The 22,133-nt window shown below is 43.1% G+C and overlaps 1 protein-coding gene across 1 annotated transcript; it reads left to right on the plus strand.

The window, feature by feature from the left end:
- Positions 1 to 3,696: 3,696 nt before the first annotated feature.
- Positions 3,697 to 6,098, plus strand: exosc3 (exosome component 3). The gene is made up of 4 exons (XM_071909264.2): positions 3,697 to 3,948; positions 4,999 to 5,148; positions 5,498 to 5,649; positions 5,879 to 6,098. Exons 1-4 carry the CDS (start codon positions 3,724 to 3,726, stop codon positions 6,084 to 6,086), a joined length of 735 nt encoding a protein of 244 aa, XP_071765365.1. The 5' UTR covers positions 3,697 to 3,723; the 3' UTR covers positions 6,087 to 6,098.
- Positions 6,099 to 22,133: the final 16,035 nt, after the last annotated feature.

The following is a 22,133-nucleotide window of genomic DNA, read 5'->3' on the forward strand; positions in this document are numbered from 1 at the left end:
GCCACAGAGTTGAAGGTGGTTCATTCAGTCTGCTGAGAGTCACACTGTGTCAAATCACCCGAGTACCAAAACAAAAGCATCCAGTGTGGAACCGAGTGTGGAACCGAGTGTGGAACCGTGTGTGGAACCGTGTGTGGAACCGTGTGTGGAACCGAGTGTGGAACCGAGTGTGGAACCGAGTGTGGAACCGAGTGTGGAACCGTGTGTGGAACCGTGTGTGGAACCGAGTGTGGAACGAGCGGAGAAGCGTTCAGATCGATGAAATATGAATCTGATCCATGTGAAGCTGCAGCTTTTCAGTCTAATGTGAAGCGTGAAGTCGACTTTTCATTCAGTTTTCTCTGGAGAGACGAAGGAATGCAGCAGAGGCAGAGGGCCGTGTGTGTGTGTGTGTGTGTGTGTGTGTGTGTGTGTGTGCCTGTGTGTGTGTGTGTGTGTGTGTGTGTGTTAGTGGAGGGGCTCAGTAGCCAGTTCCCAGTTGTAGAAAAAGTAGAAGAAAGAGAGACTCACATTGAAAAATAAAGAGATGAAGGTGGCTTGCAACACACACACACACACACACACACACACACACACACACACACACTTCAGGTCAGAAGTCTCTCTCTCCATGTCTCTCCTTATGTCTCTCTCTCTCTCTCTGTCTCTCTCTCTCTCTCTCTCTCTCTCTCTGTCTCTCTCTCTCAATCCATGATTGCACCACCATCCCCCATACCTGCTCCCTTCCCTCCTTCCATCATTCCCTCCATCCCTCTCTCTCTCTCTGTCTCTCTCTCTCCCTCTCTCTCTCTCTCTCTCTGTCTCTCTCTCTCCCTCTCTCTCTCTCTCTCCCTCTCTCTCTCCCTCTCTCTCTCTCTCTCTCTCTCTCTCCCTCTCTCTCTCCCTCTCTCTCTCTCCCTCTCTCTCGATCCATGATTGCACCACCATCCCCCATACCTGCTCCCTTCCCTCCTTCCATCATTTCCTCCATCCCTCTCTCTCTCTCTCTCTCCCTCTCTCCCTCTCTCCCTCTCCCTCTCTCCCTCTCTCTCTCTCTCTCTCTCTCTCCCTCTCTCTCTCTTTCCCTCTCTCCCTCTCTCCCTCTCTCTCTCTCTCTCTCTCTCTCTCTCTCTCCTCCTCACCTCCACTTCCACCCAGCCTCTCAGTTACCTTCAGTAATGTGAACCACATGCAGCAGCAGCAGCAGCACGGAGGCTTCTGTCTGTCTGCAGTCTGACAGCAGGCGGCTGCTTCAGCGTCAGAAACACTTTCCCACACTGCTGCAAAACCTGGAGCCTCGTGGACTTTTAAAAGTGTCGTTTCCAGGCCTGGAGAAGTGCTGGATGGTTCATGAAATTTTGTTGAAGTTAATGGTTTTTTTCTTGAAAAGGCACAATTATTAAAGTTTTATTAAATCAAATTAAATCTAAGCCTTAAGAAGTCATGACATGGATATCTGTCATTTATACTGAGGAATATCACAAAATGACATAACATAAGATAACATAAGATAATATAAGATTAGATAAGATAAGATAAGATAAGATTAGATAAGATTAGATAAGATAAGATAAGATAAGATAAGATAGCACTTCATCGATCCTCTTGGGGAAACTCAGGTGCCACAGCAGCAACTGGTGGAAAATGCCAAGGAAGTCAAGTATGTGTCAAGTACAAGGTAATAAAAGAAAATAGGTACTAAAATAAAATAAAGGTAATGTACACAATATACAACAATAGAGACAGTGCAAATTCTGCAAATAAATGCAAATAATAAAAGCAGAAGGTGGAGAAAGCGTCAGCAGCTTTGTGTTTTCAGACCCGACTGGATGAAGTGAAGAAGTCCTGAAGGTGAAGCTGAGAGCAAAGCTTTTCACCAGACAGTAGTGATGTTATTTTTATCATATATTTTCATATTGTACATATTTTTCTTCATATTTTCCATTTATTTTCTTTGTGTCGGATCTTTGTGCTGGATCCTATTATCTGCAGCTTCTCCACAGAGATCAAAACAGTTTCATCCAAAATCGAATCAAATCTAATCTAATTTAATCTAATCTAATTTAATCTAATCTAATCTTTTTCTGGCTCCTGTTTTTATACCTGGTTGAACACAGAGAGCAGCTTTTATGAGACAAAATGTTAAGAGAACCCTGAACCCTGTTGGGGGGTCGGGGGTCAGGTTATGTAACTGTCCTCTAGTCTCTGTACTGAAGGACTGCAGCAGATGTTTCTCCCCCCCCCCCCCCCCCCCCCCCCCCAGCAGCCTGACCTGGTCTACATCTGCCGGTCTGGATCTCCACGCTCCATTAAAACATGGAGGAACACCCAAGATGAGGGTGGTGGTTAGACCAGTGGTCCTGGGGTCCGGGGACCACCAGGGGTCCCTGAGGGGGTTCCAGGGGGTCCCCAGCAAACTGATGAAGTGTTAAACTTCAGCATTATTTCATTTATAAGAAGTTAACACAGTTAGAGAATGTAGAAGAATGACTGTTTTGATCATAGTTTCTCTGTTATCTCTCTACCTACAATACAGACAGTCATGGGATTCTGGACAAAATCATATCTGACAATAAAAATATTCTCAGATTTGGGTCCAAGAGACAAAAATTAGAGACTAAATTAGGGGTCCTTGATATGAAAAAGGTTGAGAATGGGTTAGACCAAATATATGGGACTGATATTATTAAAGGCGGTCTTATCTGATGGATATGATGCAGTTTGATTTATTGTAGAACTGATCAATACTGCACTGGTTATCTATTGGAAGACCTGAACCTGAGTATGGAGCAGTGTTAGTCGTACTCGCAGTAGGAGAAACAGTCTGGGTGTGAAACTCTCTCTCAGCTCCAGCTCACTGCCTTTGAGCAAGGCAGTGAAGCTCCAGTCCAGACTGCAGCAGCAGACTGGTTTCACTGGTTTCACTGCTCTGCTCCCAGTGTGAAGCTAATAAAGGTTTCAATCAATAAAGGTTTAAAAATGTTGGTAAATTTTCCACACTAAACTCTCATTTCCATCCCTGTTGTCCCCAGCCTGTCAGTGACGCCACAGCGCCTCCTGCTGGACAGAGCGCCACATCACACACACGACGTCAAACACTGAGTTAAAGGGACAATCATTCTCATTTCTCCTGTCCCACATCACATACAGACCATAATATATCAGCAGGGATTGATAGGGTTGTTGATCAATACCAATGACTCATCGATTACTTGGCCAGCTGCAGGTCAGAAACTCACTTTCTGACTCTGTTCTGGAACAAAACCACATATTCTACGTTCCTCTGGGTAAAAATCTGAACAAAATATCTAAAATCTAAACATGTTCCTTAAAAATCAAATAATAAAAACCAATAATTAGACTAGTAATTTTCCTATAATATTGATATACAGATTTAAAGTGTGTATGTGGTACGTTTTTATTTATTTTTATTTATTTTATTATTATTTTTTTTTTTTTTATCTCTGATGGTGTCACATTACTAAATGTTAGGTATAGTAAGTCTTTGTATAGTATCTCTTTAAAATTTATTTTAGAATTACTATAGTTGTTTTCCTAAAGGTTTTGTAACTTTTAGAAATTAAAGATATTATTGTAGCATGTATTGCTCATTCCCGCACCGCAGACGGCGCTGCAGGAAAACCCTTCACTATTTTCTTCGACGTTTTTCCCGTTTCCTGTGTCACATTTATTTCTGTCCCCCGACCCACACATGTCTCTCCTCTGAACGCAGCCCGGACAGCCATGTATTCCTGTTTTAAACATAAAGTTGGAGAGGTTTTACTGCCGGGAGATGAATTCTCTTTTGAATCGGAGGAAACCATCTCTCTGACCGACACGGTTAAAGCGGAGAAAGTGGTTTGCGGTCCGGGTTTGAGGCGGAACGGAGACCAGGTTCTGGTGTGTAAAAGCGGAGTTCTGCGACACAAACAGCCCAACATGTTCTGGATAGATTCTCAGCAGAGGCGGGTAAGGATTCGTCGGGATGCCAAATCTGCATCACCTACTTACTGTGAGGTCTGAACCATAGAGATAATGGTCTGAACCTCTAAACTTTCTGTTGCATTCGCTTTATGGAGAGAACGAGTCGCCGAACTGCATTTGAAAATCTTATAGTTTAATGCTGCTTTGCTTATCGGCAACTGTACACACCTCGTAGGACAGAACTTAAGACATTTTCTAAATCGCTAGAGTCCACTCTCCAATACGGCACACAAATAATTTCACCAAGCAGCACTTACAGCAGTAAAACATCAACTTTTCTAATTGGTTCCGGTCTATGGTGCGTTCAGTTCCTCCGCCAGGATACGCTGTTGTCTGCGGTAGCGAGCAGCGAGAATTTGCTCTAAAAGTGGAGAGTTTATTGAAGTAAAGTGCTGTTTGGTGGATCAGACACCTGCCGAATTAACCACAACACTCTAATGATGTGTGAGAGGGTTTATGTTTTGATCTACCAGGTTTCTGGCTTTGCTAAAAATCACTCAAATATTAGATTGTCAGATGTTTGAATGGAGCTCAGCACACGGATTTCTCTTTACATGACAGAACGAAATGTATCGATGACAAGAGAAAGCTACAAACAGAAAATATTAGAGGTCCTGCTGGTGTACTAGCACTGATCAGGAAGGGAAATTATCTTCAACAAACAGCCAAATGCTGAGAGATTCTGACTCTTCAGTCTCTTTCTGTTTGGAATCCATTTGGCTGGTGAAACGGTGAAAGTGGATGTTGAATTATAGAATCCATTAGCCACTGTGGCTGCTGACACACACACACACACACACACACACACACACACACACACACTTATTTTATTGTGTCATTTGACTTTTTCTGTTTTTATGAATGCATTGTACTGTCATGATATTCTGTTTTACATTCTGTTTAAATGGAATTGTTGGATAAATTCAGTCAGTCAGTGTTGGGATGTTTCCTCTGAGCTGTCAGCTGACCCTCGGTCTCTCTCTCTCTCTCTCTCTCTCTCTCTCTCTCTCTCTCTCTCTCTCTCTCTCTCCTCAGTACGTTCCGGCTAAAGGAGAGAGCGTGATCGGCATCGTGACGGCCAAGTCCGGAGACATCTTCAAGGTGGACGTGGGCGGCAGCGAGCAGGCGTCTCTGTCCTACCTGGCCTTCGAGGGCGCCACCAAGAGGAACAGACCCAACGTCCAGGTGGGCGACGCCCCGCACCGCGATGATGTCACAGCGTCAGGAGATCTGTGGTTTTACTGCCTCTGCCAGAGAGGTTCTGCTCTGAAGCCTGTTGTTGTCGTGGCTTATTTAACTTCAACCAGCAGTAGTCTGTAGCTGCTGTCTTTGTTTATTTCTGACTCTCCTGCTTTCACACACTTCGCCACACAGTTCCAAACTTATGTTGCAAAACACTAATTTATTTTCCATCTCAAAATACTGAGTTATTTTATTTTCCAGTATTCCTAACAAACATGTGAAGTTACAGCATGTGTTCAGGATGTGAATAAATACAACGTGTGTGTGTGCGTGTGTGTGTGTGTGTGTGCAGGTGGGCGACCTGGTGTTCTGTCAGTTCATCATAGCCAATAAGGACATGGAGCCGGAGCTGGTGTGTATGGACAGCTCGGGCCGGGCCAACGGTCTGGGCGTGTTCGGAGCCGGAGGCCTTCTGTTCCGGGTCTCTCTGGGACTGGTGCGCAGGTACGGAGTGACATCACACTGGGGGAATATTAAAGGAGAAACACCTCTGTCATTTTAGATTTTCCTATCTCTGTTATGACCCATGAGAAGTCTGAACCCGCTGACGTGTTTCCAGACGTTAACGCTTCTGTGGGACGAGAAGATATTTTGGTCAGATGAGTTAAAACCAAAACCCTTAATTTTAGTTTATCTGATGATGTTATTGTAATAAAAGCGCCTCTGCTCGCAGGCTGCTGGCGCCTCAGAGTGACATCATCAAGGACCTGGAGAAGCTGTTTCCCTCGGAGCTGGTGGTCGGTCTGAACGGCAGAGTCTGGGTGAAGGCCGGCAGCGTCCAGCAGACGCTCGTCGTGGCGAACCTGCTGGAGAGCTGCGAGAACATGACGCCGCCGCAGAGACACGCGCTGTTCAGGAGGGTGGCACAGGGGGCGCTGTAGCACCGCGGGGGGGCTGGAGCACCCGCAGGGGGCGCTGTAGCACCCGCAGGGGGCGCTGGAGCACCCACAGGGGGGGCTGGAGCACCGCGGGGGGGCTGGAGCACCCACAGGGGGGCTGGAGCACCCACTCAGCACCGGACAGTTTCCACTCTGTTTTGTTGAGTACAGACGCTCATTGAGGACAGATATTCATACATTTTACTTATGCCGTTTTCCTGTGAGGAAGAGTTAATTTTCTTTCACACTGACCTGATGCCATGTTGACTGACTGAAGATCCTGAACATCAACAGGCCGGCCGACTGCAACATTTGGGTTTTGAATAATATGCTATGTAGAACATTATCTCATTATCAAGATCTTGGGAAAACAAAATGTGTTACCTGAAGATAATTACATAAATAACTCAATGTCTTTAGAAAACAAAGAAAATTAGCTTATCGCAGGAAAATGTATATGTAATGTAAAATGTCCTCGATGGTTTTCCGTAGTTAACGCAGCATCTCAGTCGGTCCTCTTCTCTTCTCTTCTCTTCTCTTCTCTCCTGCTGGGTTTTGTCTTTACTTGGAGAAACATCAGTCGCAGTACAGAAACAAACCTGCAGCTCAACACACTGCTGATTGAAAGGAGTTCATCACCTCAAACTGGATGTGTATCAACATCAGGGCTCTCATGGTCCTTGAAAATCTTTTAAAGTTTGTGGATTTTACAAAAATTAAGGCCTTACAAGTTTTTTGAAAATGAATGGATGGCCTTGAAAGTACTCGATTTTTTTATTAAAGTATAGCATCCAAATCTCTCTCTGGATCAACACTTCCATCCTGAGGAAAACCCTCAGATGGAGATCTGTGTTGATGAAGCAGCAGATTTTAAACTCATTTCTTGACTGGACAAGATCAGGAGTAACACATGAGGCCTCTATGATGTCTGATTCTGACCAATGTCATGTCACCCCAAAGTTCTCCAACGTCCTGTTACACCTAAACACATCATTCCTACATTTTAAGATAAACTGATTTCTTGACCTGCAAACATCCCTGAGGATTTGGAATCAACTTTCTGTCTCTCTTAGTTTAATAGTTATGGCTAAAAAAAAAGATAATTGTCTAATGGAAATCCCAGATCCGGATCACCACCAAAATCTAACCAGTTCCTCCTTGGCCCAAAGTCGATCTGTTCACCAGATCTCATGGAAATCTGTTCAGAAGTTTTTGAGAAATCCTGCTGACAGACAGAACAGATCTTTGCTGTTCAGCTATCCGTGTTTCCACCCGAACCTGCAGACCAGTTCAGATATGTCATGTTCATTTGTTTGTGATAAAATAATTATGTATTTTGTAATAAATCAAAACTCTTGTATATGTGTCTGTTTTCAAGAAAGTTGAACAGCGTTCCTGTCTGATTGTGCTGCAAAAACCACTGAAGCCCCAGAATATTTATGTTCTTAAACACTGATTTTCCATCCCTGCTTATCAGGGCTGTGGAGCCTATCCCAGCATGCATTGGGTGGGTGGGAGACAGGTCACCAGTCCATCACAGACAGATTTAGTCTCTCCAGGACTGTGGGAGGAAACATCAAACTCCACACAGAAAGATTTGAACCCAGGAGGCGACAGTGTGACCCGCTGAGCCACCGTGCCGCGGGGCGAGAAACTAAAATCAACGGCAGTTTTCTTCTTGTCAGGGTGGAAAAGCCTCTGAAACAGAATTTAGAGCATCATGGGACACTAGAACAGAAATAAAAACAATCAAAACAGAAGGAACACTGAGGTAAACATTTTAGAATAACAGTAAAGACATCAAAACTATGAAATAACACAAATTAAATTATGCAGTGACCAAAAAAGTGTTAAACAAATCAAAACTATCTTATATTTTAGATTCTTTGCCTTGATGGAAAAAGGCTTTGGAAAGAAATTCATACATAGGATCAACTTCACTATTTATATTTGTCTAAGAAACTAATGTCAAGCATTTAAGCAGAAGCCTTTAGATCAAAATGGCTTTAAGAGAATGAGAAACACAGAACATTCAGTCATGTATAAAGTAAAACAGTCCCAGCCATAGGGAGAAAGGGATTAACAAGATTATTAAAATGTTTTAAATGCCTGATGGGAGTTTTCAGTCCAGACTGGCCTGTAGTGACGCTGAACGGCCACACGGCGGCGTCACCTCTCAGCTCTTTAATCTGACTTCACTGCACTTGTCAAGGTGAGTCTCAGTCAGATGAGACCTGGAGGAAAACCTGTTGATCAGCATGTAGCCTGTTCATCAGGGATTAACCTGGACCGGTTTCAGCTTCAGAGGTCATGAATGTTTGGAATGAAAAGCTCTGTGTTGATTCTGAATCAAAAAGCCTTCAGTCTGCTGCTCAGTGAATCATTGACAGCTGATTGGGAGTAGAGGCTGACAAGGAAATAATGATGAGGTTATTCAGAGGCATCCAGCTTAGATTACAGGATATAATAACCAGTCTGTAGGCAAATCCAGGAAGGACTGACTGTAGTCGGGGTTTCTATAGGTCAGGAAGCCTGGAAAGGTCTGGAAAATGAAAATACAGGTCTTTGAAAGTGTGGAAATTGTACAAAAAGCTCTGAAAAGTACGGAAAAGTAGCTTCAGACCCACTGTCGTTTGACATATTATGATATTGTAGACAGTGGTGGAAAAAGTCCTCAAATCCTTTAGTAAAAGTAGCAATATCATAATGGAAAAATACTCCAGTAAAAGTTCTGTATTCAAAAGTATGAAAGGTAAGTATGAAAGTATGAAAAGTGAAAGTCGTCATTCTGTCAGAGAGTTAAATTATTGAAGCATGAACCTGTCAGAAGTATTTTAATGTTGTCGTCTAACTGCTCCAGATACTGTTGGAGTTTAAACTCTAACAATGCAACATGTTTTATGAGCTTATCGTATGTTTTGCATGTAAAACCTTATTCTGCAAAGTAACTAGTAACTCCAGCCGGCAGATAAATGTAGAGGAGGAAGAAGAACAAGATTTCCCTCTGAAGTGTGGTGGAGGAAAAGTAGAAAGTCTCACAGAATGGAAATACTCAGTAAAGTGTCAGTAATAAAGTTCAGCTGTAGAGTCACGGTCAGTTGAGTCACACAGCACAGCCAGTCAGTCACAATAATAATAAAATGGATTAACACTACAATAGAACAATAAAATAATAGAAGACAGGATAAAAGATGAATAAATAAATATGTCAAATGAAATGAGATTAAAAGACATAACAAAATTAAAAGTTATTGAGTTAAAAGTTCAGGCGATTTCATAAAAGCAAGTGTATAAAAATACATTTGAGGTGTTTTAAGAGGTGATCCTGAATCAGCTTCACATGCAGGTCAGAGTGAAGAGGATCCACATGAGGACGTCAGCCGGGGAACAGGTCGGACCACATGACAGCTTCACCACAGTTGGATAAGTATTTGTATTAGACAGAGAAGCTACACACTGTTTGACAAAACAAATAAAAAAAAGGAAACTGACTTTCTGGAAGTTATACTGAACATAATACTGAACACAGACAAGAGGTGAAATACAGAAACATATAAGGCATTAAAAAACAAAAAGCGGAAGATTGAATTGATTTAGTGAGGTACACCTTTCTTTAATAACTCCCCTAACATTTAGTTTAATTTTCTTTAACGTTGAATGTCCCAGAGCAATTTTTCAATTTCCCTGTTTTTTCCAAGAAAAATAAATCATAAAATGTAGTAAATGAGTCTAAAATCTCTGTTTTATCCGAGGGGAAAAAAAGTGAAATTACAGAAAATTTGCTCACAATTTCCTGTTTTTCAGTTTTCCATTTCGAAGTGGAAAATGAAACCGATAAGCGCTAAACAAACACTTTATTTCTCCAGGAAAGTTTTACTGAGCTCTAGGCTTTTTACTTTTTCTTTACCAGGAAAGTATTTAAAAAAAATTAAACATTCTAACAGGTTTGTAAACAGAATTTTTCCTTTGTTGAAATAAAGATTCAAAATGCTTCCAGGCTTTTACAACCAGTCTGCTGGGTTCAGTTCTGCTGAGTCTGTTGAGGGAGGGGAGAGCGTTTCTTCTTCACTTTCCCACCCGGTCAAGTTGATCTGGAATTTGAGCCGTGTGACGTCATCTTGGGTTTGAGTCCTGGGACCTTTGTCACATGCCGTCCCCCAATCAAACGAACCTGCAGCCTTCTGGTCAGAAACCAAACCTGTCTCTCTCTCACCTTCCTCCTGCCTGGAGGGATGAAGGATGAAGATGTTCCACAGTTCTGTCTAGTTTGGGACGACACACTTGTCTTACTCTTCAACACAACATATGATAATAGCAACACACATTCACACAATGTTGTGTGATGTATGTTATTAATGTATGTTGTTATTAAAACATTTTGGGGTTAAAAACTGACACAGGTGTGTGTTGCCCAGACTAGATACATGGATGTGCTGAAAATGTTGCATCTTTATTAAGACGCAGATTGTAGTTTTAGGTCTGCAAACATTTCTTGGAGGCAGAAATAATCTTTGGCAGAGTTAAACCTCAGTGGGCGGAGCCAAAGAGACAGTGTTTTATTGTCAAGTTAGCTAACTGGCAAACTTGAATGTAGAAGGAATATGAAGGTCAAAATATAAATAAAAATACAAACGGCAGTGACTTCTTTTTTCATTCATTCATGATGTTGAAGGTCAGCAGCTAGCTAACTAGCTTACCTAGCTAGCTATAGGCTAGTATGGCTAGTTTGAACTGCGAAGGTCAGCTAGCTAACGAGCTAACCTAGATAACTTTGCATTGCATTCTTTCAGCAAGAGCTTTAGCCTTTAGCCGTATGAGCCAAATATAAGCACATAAGCACAGTTTATTCTTCATGTTGAATTCATATAATGAATGAATTACGAAATCATTGGTGAACTATTTCAGTTTCTTATGGGCTATGAAAGGAGACGGCCTTTCTGTTAGCGACAGATCTTATAGCGAAAGTGAGGTGCAGCAGTTAAGTTTGAACAAATTTGTGCTCTGATTGCTCTTATATTTATCGATCAGTAATTAACTGATTGATTGTGGTTTTGCCGTTTTAAATTTCATTTGGCTGTTTTTGTAGCTGTGCTCCTTTGTTTTAACAGAACAGTGCAATGCTAAGAAGCCACTTTTGGGAATCTGAGGGACAAATGCAAAAACTTTGGCCCAACAATGTGGTCAGAGCCTGGAGAAGGAGAAAGACCAAATAAAATTCATAACGTCTGAAGGTTTAAACTGAAGGTTCCTCAGCCGGTCGTCAGCAGAACAGATGGTGACGTTCTCCTTCCTCCCACATTCCTGAGAGGAAACACGAGTGTCGACACGCTGCTGACGGCTCGCTCTCAACCTGCAGCCAAAAATATACAGTATATTTAAATGCAATTTCAAATGGTACAAAATACTCAAGGATTGCTTGATTTATCTTATGAACAGCCTTAAATGTTGACACCTCACTTGGACGATGAGACAAATCAAACACATCACATGCTTTTGCAAATATTTAAAATGTATTTTGTGACTCTTCTGCTCAGGCTCTTGCCTTTAGCAAAATTCAGACAGTAAATACTAGAGAAAATACTGTTCACTCAGCTTTCAGACAGTAAACTGCTTGGGAACTCGGGGTTTGGTGATGGACGGATGATGGAGAATTAGTGAATTCTGACGTCACCAACAGGGAAACAGCTGCAGTCCCGAATGATAGATCAATTTCAAATAAAACCAACAAGATGAAACACTTTCTTCACATTCATTTCATTCATTCATTCAAGTCATTTTGTGATCATAACTCTTAAAACACCATGTCAGGACAAAACTACTGGCTGGATTTTTGGTTTGTGGCTCACATTAATGCTGAAAAACACAATCTCAGATGTTTCATCACACAGTTCATGTGTGTTAAGAGTGAAGAATCTGATCAGGAGAAACCAAAGTCTACAGAAAACTACAATCATGGAGTCTTGACGGATTTAACTCTTGAACACTTCCAAGTCGCCGTTTTTAACCATTGAGTCGTAGTCTGAACAGGAAGCACTCCTCAGAGGATCAGCGGTAAATGAGCGGTTTCTCATCACAGTCGTTCCTCTGGTTGTGTGTGTGGAGGAAGCAACGCGAGATCTGAGCAACACTCTGGTCACTGTAATGAGTAAGTCGCTCTAAAACCAGTGTGATGTGATGTGGCTGCTGGGCGGTGAGTAGAGAGACTCCTTCTTCTCTTTTTTGTTCTTTTTTCCTTCTTGTTTTGAGGTGAGATATTACAGTAGGGCTGCACAATTAATCGTATATTAATCGCGATGTCGATATTGGCTTCCACAATTAATTGATTGTGGCCGCGGGCGATTATTCACGCTGGGTTTAGCTTGCTCTGGTGTAGGGCTGCAACAGTTAGTCAACGTAATCAAAACTCAAATTACTTGAATTTTGACCCAGTTTGCCGCTGACCTTTCAAAGTGCGTATAAACTCTTCCATTAGCTTGGATCCAAGTGTAGTATACAATGAAGCACGGGTTACGGGGTAAAATATTTCATTTTTAATCTCCGACCAGAGACGCAGTACACAGGCGAACGTACTACTTCCTTATTTACACTAATTCTCCCGCGGGTCCTTATGGGAAACTTCAAAATAAAAGCCCACAAACACCCAAATAGACTTCTTACAAAATAAGTGTCTTAGAATACAAATGCCCAAAAACTAAGGCTACAGAGGTGATGGTCCCGGAAAAAAAAACAATGGACCCGGTGCACCGGAATCACAGGTTCAAAGATTTGTACATTTGAATGTTTTTTTATTTATAGGTTTATAAAATACATTATGAATGTGAAGGCATTTCGGTTAACTTAAAATGCTCAAGTGCAATAAAACAAAATGGATGAATAATCATGATAAATAATCGTGATCACAATATCGAGCAAAATAATCGTGATTATCATTTTAGCCATAATCGTGCAGCCCTATATTACAGTAACACCTTTTTTTTATCTCACTTACACAAATCTGGTGTTTTTTCTTTTTCTTCTTTCTGAGTTTTATCTCTGTGCAAATGACTAAACTAAATGACAAACAATATCATTGGGTATTAGTCAACCGGACATTCTCTTACACAAAATGCAGCAATTACAAATGAACCCAAATCTTATCCTTTGCTGTAGCTCCTTCCTCACAGAGAGACAGCAACTGGTGAAAACCCACAGTACATATTCCCTTCTGACGACTCACTGCTGTCTCCTCTGTACACACACACACGACCGTGTGACTGATGAGCCCAACCAGTGTGTCATCAGACGCTCAGATGACGCCACACTGATGGCGTTGCTGAAAGAGGGGGAGGAGTCCAGCCAGTATATGAACAGTGTGCGACTGCTGGTGGAGCAAAATACAAGTACACACATAAATACAAGTAACGGCGATGGCCCACTGAGTCGCCTGGCAACCGATTCCACCGTCATTCATTTTCTATGGGACACGAGTAATGCGATGCGCTGAGCATGCTGGGATACCCTAACCCTCCATGAAAATAGACAATAAGGTGCAATCTTAATCTTAATCTTAATCTTACGAATGGATTGTATGAACAGAGAGCTGCCACTGCAACACTTTGTTTGTAAAGTCCAATATTGATACTCAACTATCAGGTGACAAAATACAGATGTTCAACAAAGCATCACTTTCCCATTGGTTGTATTTCTCCAGACTGTGCAACCCAAACCCAGACGTTAGCCTGACCCCGACCCAAAGATAAATCCAAGCCCAGACACTGAATATCTATAAACTACTTTTCACACAATTATGAGTCTCACTTGAAAGTCTCTTTAGCGACACGTTATAGTCACTTGATAGGAAGAAGAGTATCAACACTGGACTATCCATAACATGCTGTACGGCCTGAAAACAGACGCTAAGGAAAGAATAGATAAATTAGGAGGTAAAGTGATCTAGACAGCAGGCGGTCAAACAGGTTTTGCTGAATCAGAAACACAATATACAAACTCTGTAGTCACTGTGTTGTTAGGCCTGTGGAAGCACAATGTACACCAGCTGCTACAACAGTATTATTGTCTCCTTACAATACTTTTCCACAGGTTAATACAGTGGAATAAGGTCACTGTGAAGTAAACTATAATGCTGTTCATCATCGTAGAATAAGTGGAGGAGGTAACGGTCCACTCTGCACTACAAGTCTCACGATGCTTTCAAGTCCCGTCAGAAATATTGTAATTATGAGTTAATTGGACAAAATGGTGAATCGGCCTGGGAAAGTCAGCCTGGAAGCCACGTCAGCAAAAAAAATGTATAAAGCACAAGAAAATAAAATAAAAATATCCCTGATGAAGAAAATGACATGGTGCTAACTAAACTAAACTAAACTGACTGCAGATCAGTTTTAAATGTTTCTGCTGCTGATGACGACAATGGAAAACCTCAGAGAGAGAGAGAGAGAGCGAGAGAGAGAGACAGAGACAGAAAGAGAGAGAGAGACAGAGAGAGAGACAGACAGAGAGAGAGAGAGAGACAGAGAGAAACAGACAGAGAGAGACAGACAGAGAGAGAGAGAGAGACAGAGAGAAACAGACAGAGAGAGAGACAGACAGAGATAAGTGTCTGAGTAACTTTCCCAGAAACCCTGTGTACGTGTGTCTAGCTGTGTGTGTGTCTAGTTGTGTGTGTGTGTGTGTGTCTAGTTGTGGGTGTGTGTGTGTGTGTGTGTGTGTCTAGTTGTGGGTGTGTGTGTGTGTGTGTTACAGAGATAGACAGATAGAGAGTGTGACAGAGGAACAGAAACAGTCAAGGCAGAAACAGAAACAGTGAAGCAGAGCGATCCTCCACTCCAGTCTGCTCCAGTCTGAGTTGACTGTGAAACCAGTAACAAACTGGGAGACGTTTCCTGTTAAGACCATCAGCCTGCTGCCAGTCTGGAGTCTTCCAGCATGACATCATGGAGACGGACCGGCTCACTCCTTCCTATTTATTATTAAAGCTGCTGTGTGTATCATTTTAACCCTCAATGTGTCATCATCAAACTAACAGTGCTGCCTCGGTGCCATGACTGTAAACCAGTGAGAGCATGGAGGAGATGATTGGTCTCTCACCAGTAGTATTGTTAGTGTTAGTGGTTCTCCACATTAAAGGTCCCATATTCTCCACTGTCCAGTGTTTTATTTTGTGTGTTGAGGTCCATTCAAAGCTGTGTGTGTGGTGTCATGAACCAAAAACACTCTCAATCCATTTCTCCACGTTCATTTTCCAGCATCTCTCTGAGCCTTACCAAGAACAGGCCGTTTCTGTCTCCGTGTCTTTAAGGCTCATTAATATTAACGACCCCTCTGTTCCGATTGGCTAACCGTTTCGAGAGCGAAACGTGAGACGCCGCGGCCCGGCGGCTACAGGTAGGGAAAACTCTCCGGTAATAAACGACGACGACCGCTCGACCGCTTTGAAAAAAACACTTTGTTAGTCTATTATTTCTTACAGAAATGATAATGAGCGAACCTTTGTGACGCCGCAAAGTTACGGAAGTCCAAACGGCTCGTTTAGAGGCTCGCTTTTCTAATATGGATTGTGTGGATTTAGTTTTGATACTTTCACCATGTTTAGATACACATCCAACTCCTTTATCATCACAGAGGAAAGGGGAGTCCTGCTTTACACCAGATGGGACCTTTAAATCTACATTTCCCATAAGAAGTGATTTCTCCATCTTCCTTTCCCTCCTTCCACCATCTGCTGCCAGAAACTCTTTCAGCTTTAGCTCCGTTTGCTCTGGAAGAACAGAACCTCTTCCTGTTTTGTGCCGTAAAGCGATCCAGCAGATTTCCCTCCAGAGAAACTATGGAGGATGCAGAGTAGAGGCTGATAGAGGCTGACAGGCTGACCACTGATGCTCTGGTTTGTTTACAGTAATTACACTAACGTCTCAAAATGAAAGTGATAATGATTTATTGATGGTAAAATGATACACACAGCACCTTTCGAGTTGCGGTGACACTTTACTTGAAGTGGTGCTCGTAAGACATTATGAGGCATCATAATTATAAACACAAAAACAGATGGGTTGATTGCAGCTGCCTGGATAGAGTCCTGCTTGAAGCTGATTGGTTTTCATTTTACTGTGTCAGCGAAATTTCACACTCAAGTTGAAAAGTTTCCACTGGAGCGAACGGCTCTTTGCCTCAACTAGTGCCGCCGAGAGCGAAGCTGCATCCGTCTGCTCCGCTCTCCTCCTTCCAGGGACTTTGCATGCTTTCTAATGTTTTTTTTTTTTTTTGGTGTTCGGTCCGAACGAAGACCTGAACGCAGACTGACGGACCAGAAGAACCGGACTTCAGAAAATGCAGTGCAGCCGTTTTCTGCTTCTAGATCGTCCCGCCGCTGACTTTCTAGATTAATTCTGCAGCCTTGGAGGAATTCCTGGCCTCGCCTCCCTCCTGTCAGCGCTCGGCTTCTGTACTGAAAAATGTCCAGCTGGATCAACATGAGCCAAACAACAGACTCTCTACCCCAGTCTGACTGATAACTCCTATTAGTTTCAAATCCGTCCATATTTTAGTCTTCTTGACTGGCGAGACTCAAACGTTAGAGAAGAATCCACCAAGAACTCCCACTCTGATCAGAAAGAGCAGGCATGTTGTCCTTTTTTGGATTTCTTCCTTTTTTTTTTATCAGAGTGTGAGTTCTTACTGGATTTTTTTTGTCTGTGATTTTTGAAGCCACACACCTCAGACAAACCTCCTTTATCATGGACTTTTCCTGAGAGCGCAGTCAAATGTTTCTAGTTAGATCTGTCCGAACATGGTGATTGAAAAGTTGCACGCTTCAAATAAATAAAACCATCTGATTTTATGTAATTTGCGGCTTTTAAAACGTCTGCCAAGTTATAGAAAGGTCTCATCAAGTGGTTTAAACACTTCCGTATCCGTTTTTCGAATGTGTGTTTAATATGAACACATGGGTAACACTTTACAATAGCGGTCCAAAAACTAAAAACAAAATCCACTGGACTTAAAATTGAAGAGTTGAAGACGTTTCACAACTTCATCTGAGAGGCTTCATCAGTTTTTTAAAGTTTTACAATCAATTTTTAGTCAGTAATCAGTACAATCAGTTCTTTACAGTAGCCTTATTCCAGTATGTTAATCTGCATATTAACATATGGAAAAGTACTGTATGTACACAACAATACTGAGTTAGTGCTCTTTGAAAACTAGACTTAAATTGAGTTGTTAAATTCTTGTAAGCATGTTATGTAACAGGGAGATTTTCGTGAAGGATGAGCACAGTAGTATTATGCAACTGCATTACACTTCCACAGGTTAACACACAGGAATAACACCATTATACTGCTGTCTGTTTGCCCATGAGCAAGGCACTGAACCTCCAGCTGACTGTGGTTGAACTGAGAAGCTCAGTGTAAAATACATGATGCTCAGTCAAACTTCCCTGGATAAATAAAGGTTAAAAAACACTGTCACTGTCATGTTACTATTTTATATTGATTTTCACACTGATTTATGGTGCATTTTCATTGGTTTTGGTCATATTTCCTGCAGATTATCAGCATCATTACATTACTGCTGCTGGCAGTCGGACTAATGTCTTCTCCGGCTTGCGTATCCTATGAATCCCTGTTTATGTTTCCCCAGAGACTTGGCCAGTAAAATCGCGCTGCACCATGGGCCGCGAGGCTCCAGCGCCAAAGCAAATACATTCTGCATGGACTGATCTTAACACAGGCTGAGAGGAAAACTCCTCGCCAGCTTCAACAACAAACAGCAACATGTCCGAGTCGTGTTGGACAAACAGAGAGAGGAGGAGGGGAGCGGAGGAGTGATGAACCTCTGTGTGCATCACAACATGAGACTGGAGGAGGAAAATAAAACCGGGTACAACAGGATAGAACTAATGAAGAAAAACAGAATATAAATGAGGATAGAGTAGCTGGGGATATTAATCAAAACTTTCAGAAGAAATGTATGGAAAGTATTAAAATATGGATTACAGCATGATGAGGATGTGCAAAATCAATGGAGGTACAGACAAATGAGAGAAATTAGAAAACATTAGCCAGAAATATGGACAATATAAAAATATACTGAAAATCTTAAATATATGCAGTATGAAATAAGTGAAAAATTATAAAAACTGTAAAAATCTAAAATATAAATATAAAAATACGTGTAAAACAGGTGTGTGTGTGCATATGTGCACACCTACAATTGTGTTTGCATGATTGTGTTTGTATGTGTGTGTGTGTGTGTGTGTGTGTGTGAGTACATATGTGCATTCCTACAAGTGCATCTTTGTGAGTGTGTATTTGCATGCATGCAGCTGTATGTGTGTATGCATCATGTCAATGCTTGTGTGTGTGTGTGTGTGTGTGTGTGTGTGTGTGTGTGTGTGTGGGCTCCAGAAGGCCCTTGCACTCCTCCCAGACTGAAAACAGAGGCTCAGGCCAACACTACATTATATATTCTATTCTTTTCTATTCTATATTACTTTGTCTATATTTCTGCACTGTCTTATTGTTGTTGTTGATGCTCTGTCACTTCATGTGACTTCAGAAACGACTGAATCACTAAAACAAACTATTAAACACTGTTAACCTGCAGCAGTCTGCTAACAGCTGCTCTGCCTGCAGTCTTGTTTTCCAAGGTGTTTGTTTACAGGTTTGTTGTAGTCTTGTAAAACTTTGTGTCTAGTTTAAAGTTTCTATCTTGCATTAATCAGCCCTTAAATAATATCCTGAAATGACGATGATGTGTCTTATAACAACAACAATCCCCAGAAGAGGCTACACATTGATGTATTTTGTTGTTTGTACAGTTTTCCTCTGTTCTGAGGCTTGATGTCTCTGTTTATCGTCTTGATTTTGTTCTCCTCTTCTTTCTTCTCAGGTGAGATGTTTCCAGAATCCCTTTGGACAGTTTGTATTTGCTCTGTCCTTTTTCAGTTTTTGTCATTTGCATGTATAAATAAACTAAAACTAAACCAAAATAAAACAAGCACAGATCCTGTACAGGCCCACGGCGCGTGTTCAACTGAAACACTGCCGCACAGTTGAATTACCTAATTCCAATAACGTTACTTAAATACCACAAGATAATAATGTGACCTACAGTTGAAGTTTCACTTTTGTTTTCAAACCAGAGACTCTGTGGATTGAGTTCAATGCTGCTGGTCTGCCGTCAATTTCTATACACAGACCAACGTTTGATTTTGTGCCTCTGTATGGAAACACTGCATCTCACAGTCAAAACGCCCTCTAGAGGCCATCTGACGAAGCGACAGGTGACTGACTGACTGACTGTAAATAAATAAAATAAATAGTAGTATAATAGTATAAATAGAAGACAATTTTCCATTCTGAAATTAAAGCTGCTTCGCACTTTGGCGGCCCCAATAACTGTTGAATTTCTGAAAGTTTGAAGGACTTCATTACCCAGAAATCCTGAGCGGTGCGGTCGGCAAACTGAACGTCTCGATCTGTCGATTAACGTCTGAAATACGCATCAGAAACCCCTCAGACCGACTCGGGTCGCTGCGGACGCAGGAGACTCTGGAGGGAAATGCTTCAGTGAGAGTCTGAGAGGAAGATGGATGTTAGGAGGGAAACATCGCTCTGCCATCTGTTCCCGACTCCTCCTCCATCTGCTCTGAAACTCCCTCAGAGACAGTTAACAGGGTCGAGAGGAGGAGGAGGGGGGGGGGGGGGGGGGGGGAGGAGGAGAGGAGGAGGAGGGGGGAGAGGAGGAGAAGAGGAGGAGGAGAAGAGGAGGAGGAGGAGGAGGAGAGGAGGAGGAGGAGCAGGAGGGGGAGGAGGGGGAGGAGGAGGAGGAGGAGGAGGAGGAGGGGGGGGAAAGGAGGAGAGGAGGAGAAAGAGGAGGAGGAGGAGGAGGAGGGGGGAGAGGAGGAGAAGAGGAGGAGGAGGAAGAGCAGGAGGGGGAGGAGGAGAGGAGGAGAGGAGGAGGAGGAGAAGAGGAGGAGGAGGAGGAGGAGAGGAGAGGAGGAGGAGGAGGGGGAGGGGGGGAGGAAGAGGAGGAGGAGGAGGAGGAGGAGGGGGGGGGAGGAGGAGGAGGGGGAGGAGGAAGAGCAGGAGGGGGAGGAAGAGGAGGAAAAAATGAGGGGGAGGAGGAGAATAGGAGGAGGAGAGGAGGGGGAGGAGGAGGAAGAGGAGGAAGAGGAGGAGGAAGAGCAGGGGGGGGGAGGAGGAAGAGGAGGTGGAAGGAGGAGGAAGAGGAGGAGGAGGACAGGGAGGAGGAAAAGAAGAGGAGGAGGAGGAGGAGGAAGAGGAGGAGAAAGAGGAGGAGGAGGGAGAAGAAGCCTTTTGGTGTCATTAAAGAAATATTTCCATATAAATAAATGTCTGTTTTAATTCTTTCTATCACCAACTGATATAACACAATGTAATTTAAACAGTTTCTGAAATGATTTGAAATCTGAAAACATTTTCTCTCTTCTTCCCCTCTTCCCTCTTCCTCTCGTTTTTCTCCCCCTCTTCTTCTTTTTCCGACTCTGCCGGCTCATCCCACCCCTCTTCCCCTCTTCCCTTCCTCTCCTCCGTCGGTCGGTTTTGAGGTCTTCCCCTCTAAAGCACAACCAGATGTGTCGGTCGGGGCGAGCGGGACCGGAGCCCCCTGCTCCTCGTTAGTGTTTACAAGACTGTTCAGCAGATCTGAGGCTGGTCCTGCCGCCCTGCTCCACTCCGCCCCATCCCGCTCCACTCCGCCCCGTCCCGCTCCACTCCACTCCGCCCCGCCCCGCCCCGCCCCGCCCCGCCCCGCCCCGCCCCGCCCCGCCCCGCTCCGCTCGGCTCGCAGAGCGACCGGCGCAACACGAAGCAGGGAGAAGAAGAACGGAACATAATGTACGGCATGTGGAAGACGCCTCTGTCTGAAGTCGGACGGCAGGATTCCCACGCAGCGCTTCCATCAGCTGAGGGTTTTATTCCTTCCTGGTTTGTTCAGGTTGTTTTTCAGTCCGGTTTCTACTCCAGTTGGGCTGAAATCCGTTTGTAAAACTCTGTGATATTCCTTGACTTTATCATTTCACAATTCCATAATATTCCAGACATTTCATGACCAGTGGGAGCGCTGCCTAGTGGGTGAAGAGACGTCAGATGTCAGAAAGCATCGGCCCCGCTGAAGTGTCCATGAGCAAAACAATGAATCTCTACCAGCGTCAGGCTGCTGCTCTGTAGCTGAACCTGACCTCTGACCTCTGACCTCTGACCTCCCTGTGGAGGGGGGCAAGAGAAGAGACTATTTCCCTATGGAGATAAAGAAATATATTGGCATGATTATAATTTTGCTTGTGACATAATGAATATTTCCTGGTGCTAGGCTTCCTTTGAGTGAGAAAGCCTGAAAGCACTAAAATTAAAATCACTTTGAGGAAATCACTCAGAATCATTTTAGGAGTTGACTGGAGTGTTTAATAGTGTACTGGTATACAGTTAGCTTACAGACACAGTGTGGGTCTGAGACAGTCAGCTACACAGAGACTATTGGAACAGGGAAAACATTTATACAGTGGACCAAATGGTTGTAACCAGCTGGTATGCAAACTAAGCTGTAGTAACAACAGGGAGAGTTTCAGGCGGCTCTGCAACAGTTTACAGTGACAAAGAGAGTGATGAAATCAAGGTGATGGAGTCAGAGGGCGATGGAAAGTTGCTTCCAGACAGAACTTCATCATCGCCAGTTACAACAGGCTAACTAAGCAAAAGGACAGTATGTTTATTTTCAGTGTGTCTCTCATGGTGCCTCGTTGTCTCTGGTTAGTTCTGAGGCTGTTTGCTTCTCCATCAGTGCTGTTTTTCACCTTCATCACTATTCTGTGCAGTTTTGGGCGATTATAAGCAGGCATTGCTTTGTTTTTAGGTGTTGCAAGGCAACCAGGTTGGAAACAACTAATCTGAGTGTTGTGCCCAGCCGTGCTAATACGGATAAGTCCAAAGAAAGAGAGGAAAAAATAAAAGAGTGAGAAAATTACTGGAAACAGGGTCAGCAGCTTAACTCATGAGTAAGAGAGCCAGAGACTCATTTGTTCCCGCTGCA

This window comes from Centroberyx gerrardi, chromosome 16, assembly GCF_048128805.1.
Source record: "Centroberyx gerrardi isolate f3 chromosome 16, fCenGer3.hap1.cur.20231027, whole genome shotgun sequence".
In the NCBI taxonomy this organism is placed as follows: domain Eukaryota; kingdom Metazoa; phylum Chordata; class Actinopteri; order Beryciformes; family Berycidae; genus Centroberyx; species Centroberyx gerrardi.

Coding starts and splice junctions, on each gene's coding strand:
- exosc3 (XM_071909264.2), top strand. CDS start 3,724: ATGTATTCCTGTTTTAAACATAAAGTTGGAGAGGTTTTACTGCCGGGA. Junction 5,149..5,497: donor GGAACAGACCCAACGTCCAG/GTGGGCGACGCC, acceptor GTGTGTGTGCAG/GTGGGCGACCTGGTGTTCTG. Junction 5,650..5,878: donor TCTCTGGGACTGGTGCGCAG/GTACGGAGTGAC, acceptor CTCTGCTCGCAG/GCTGCTGGCGCCTCAGAGTG.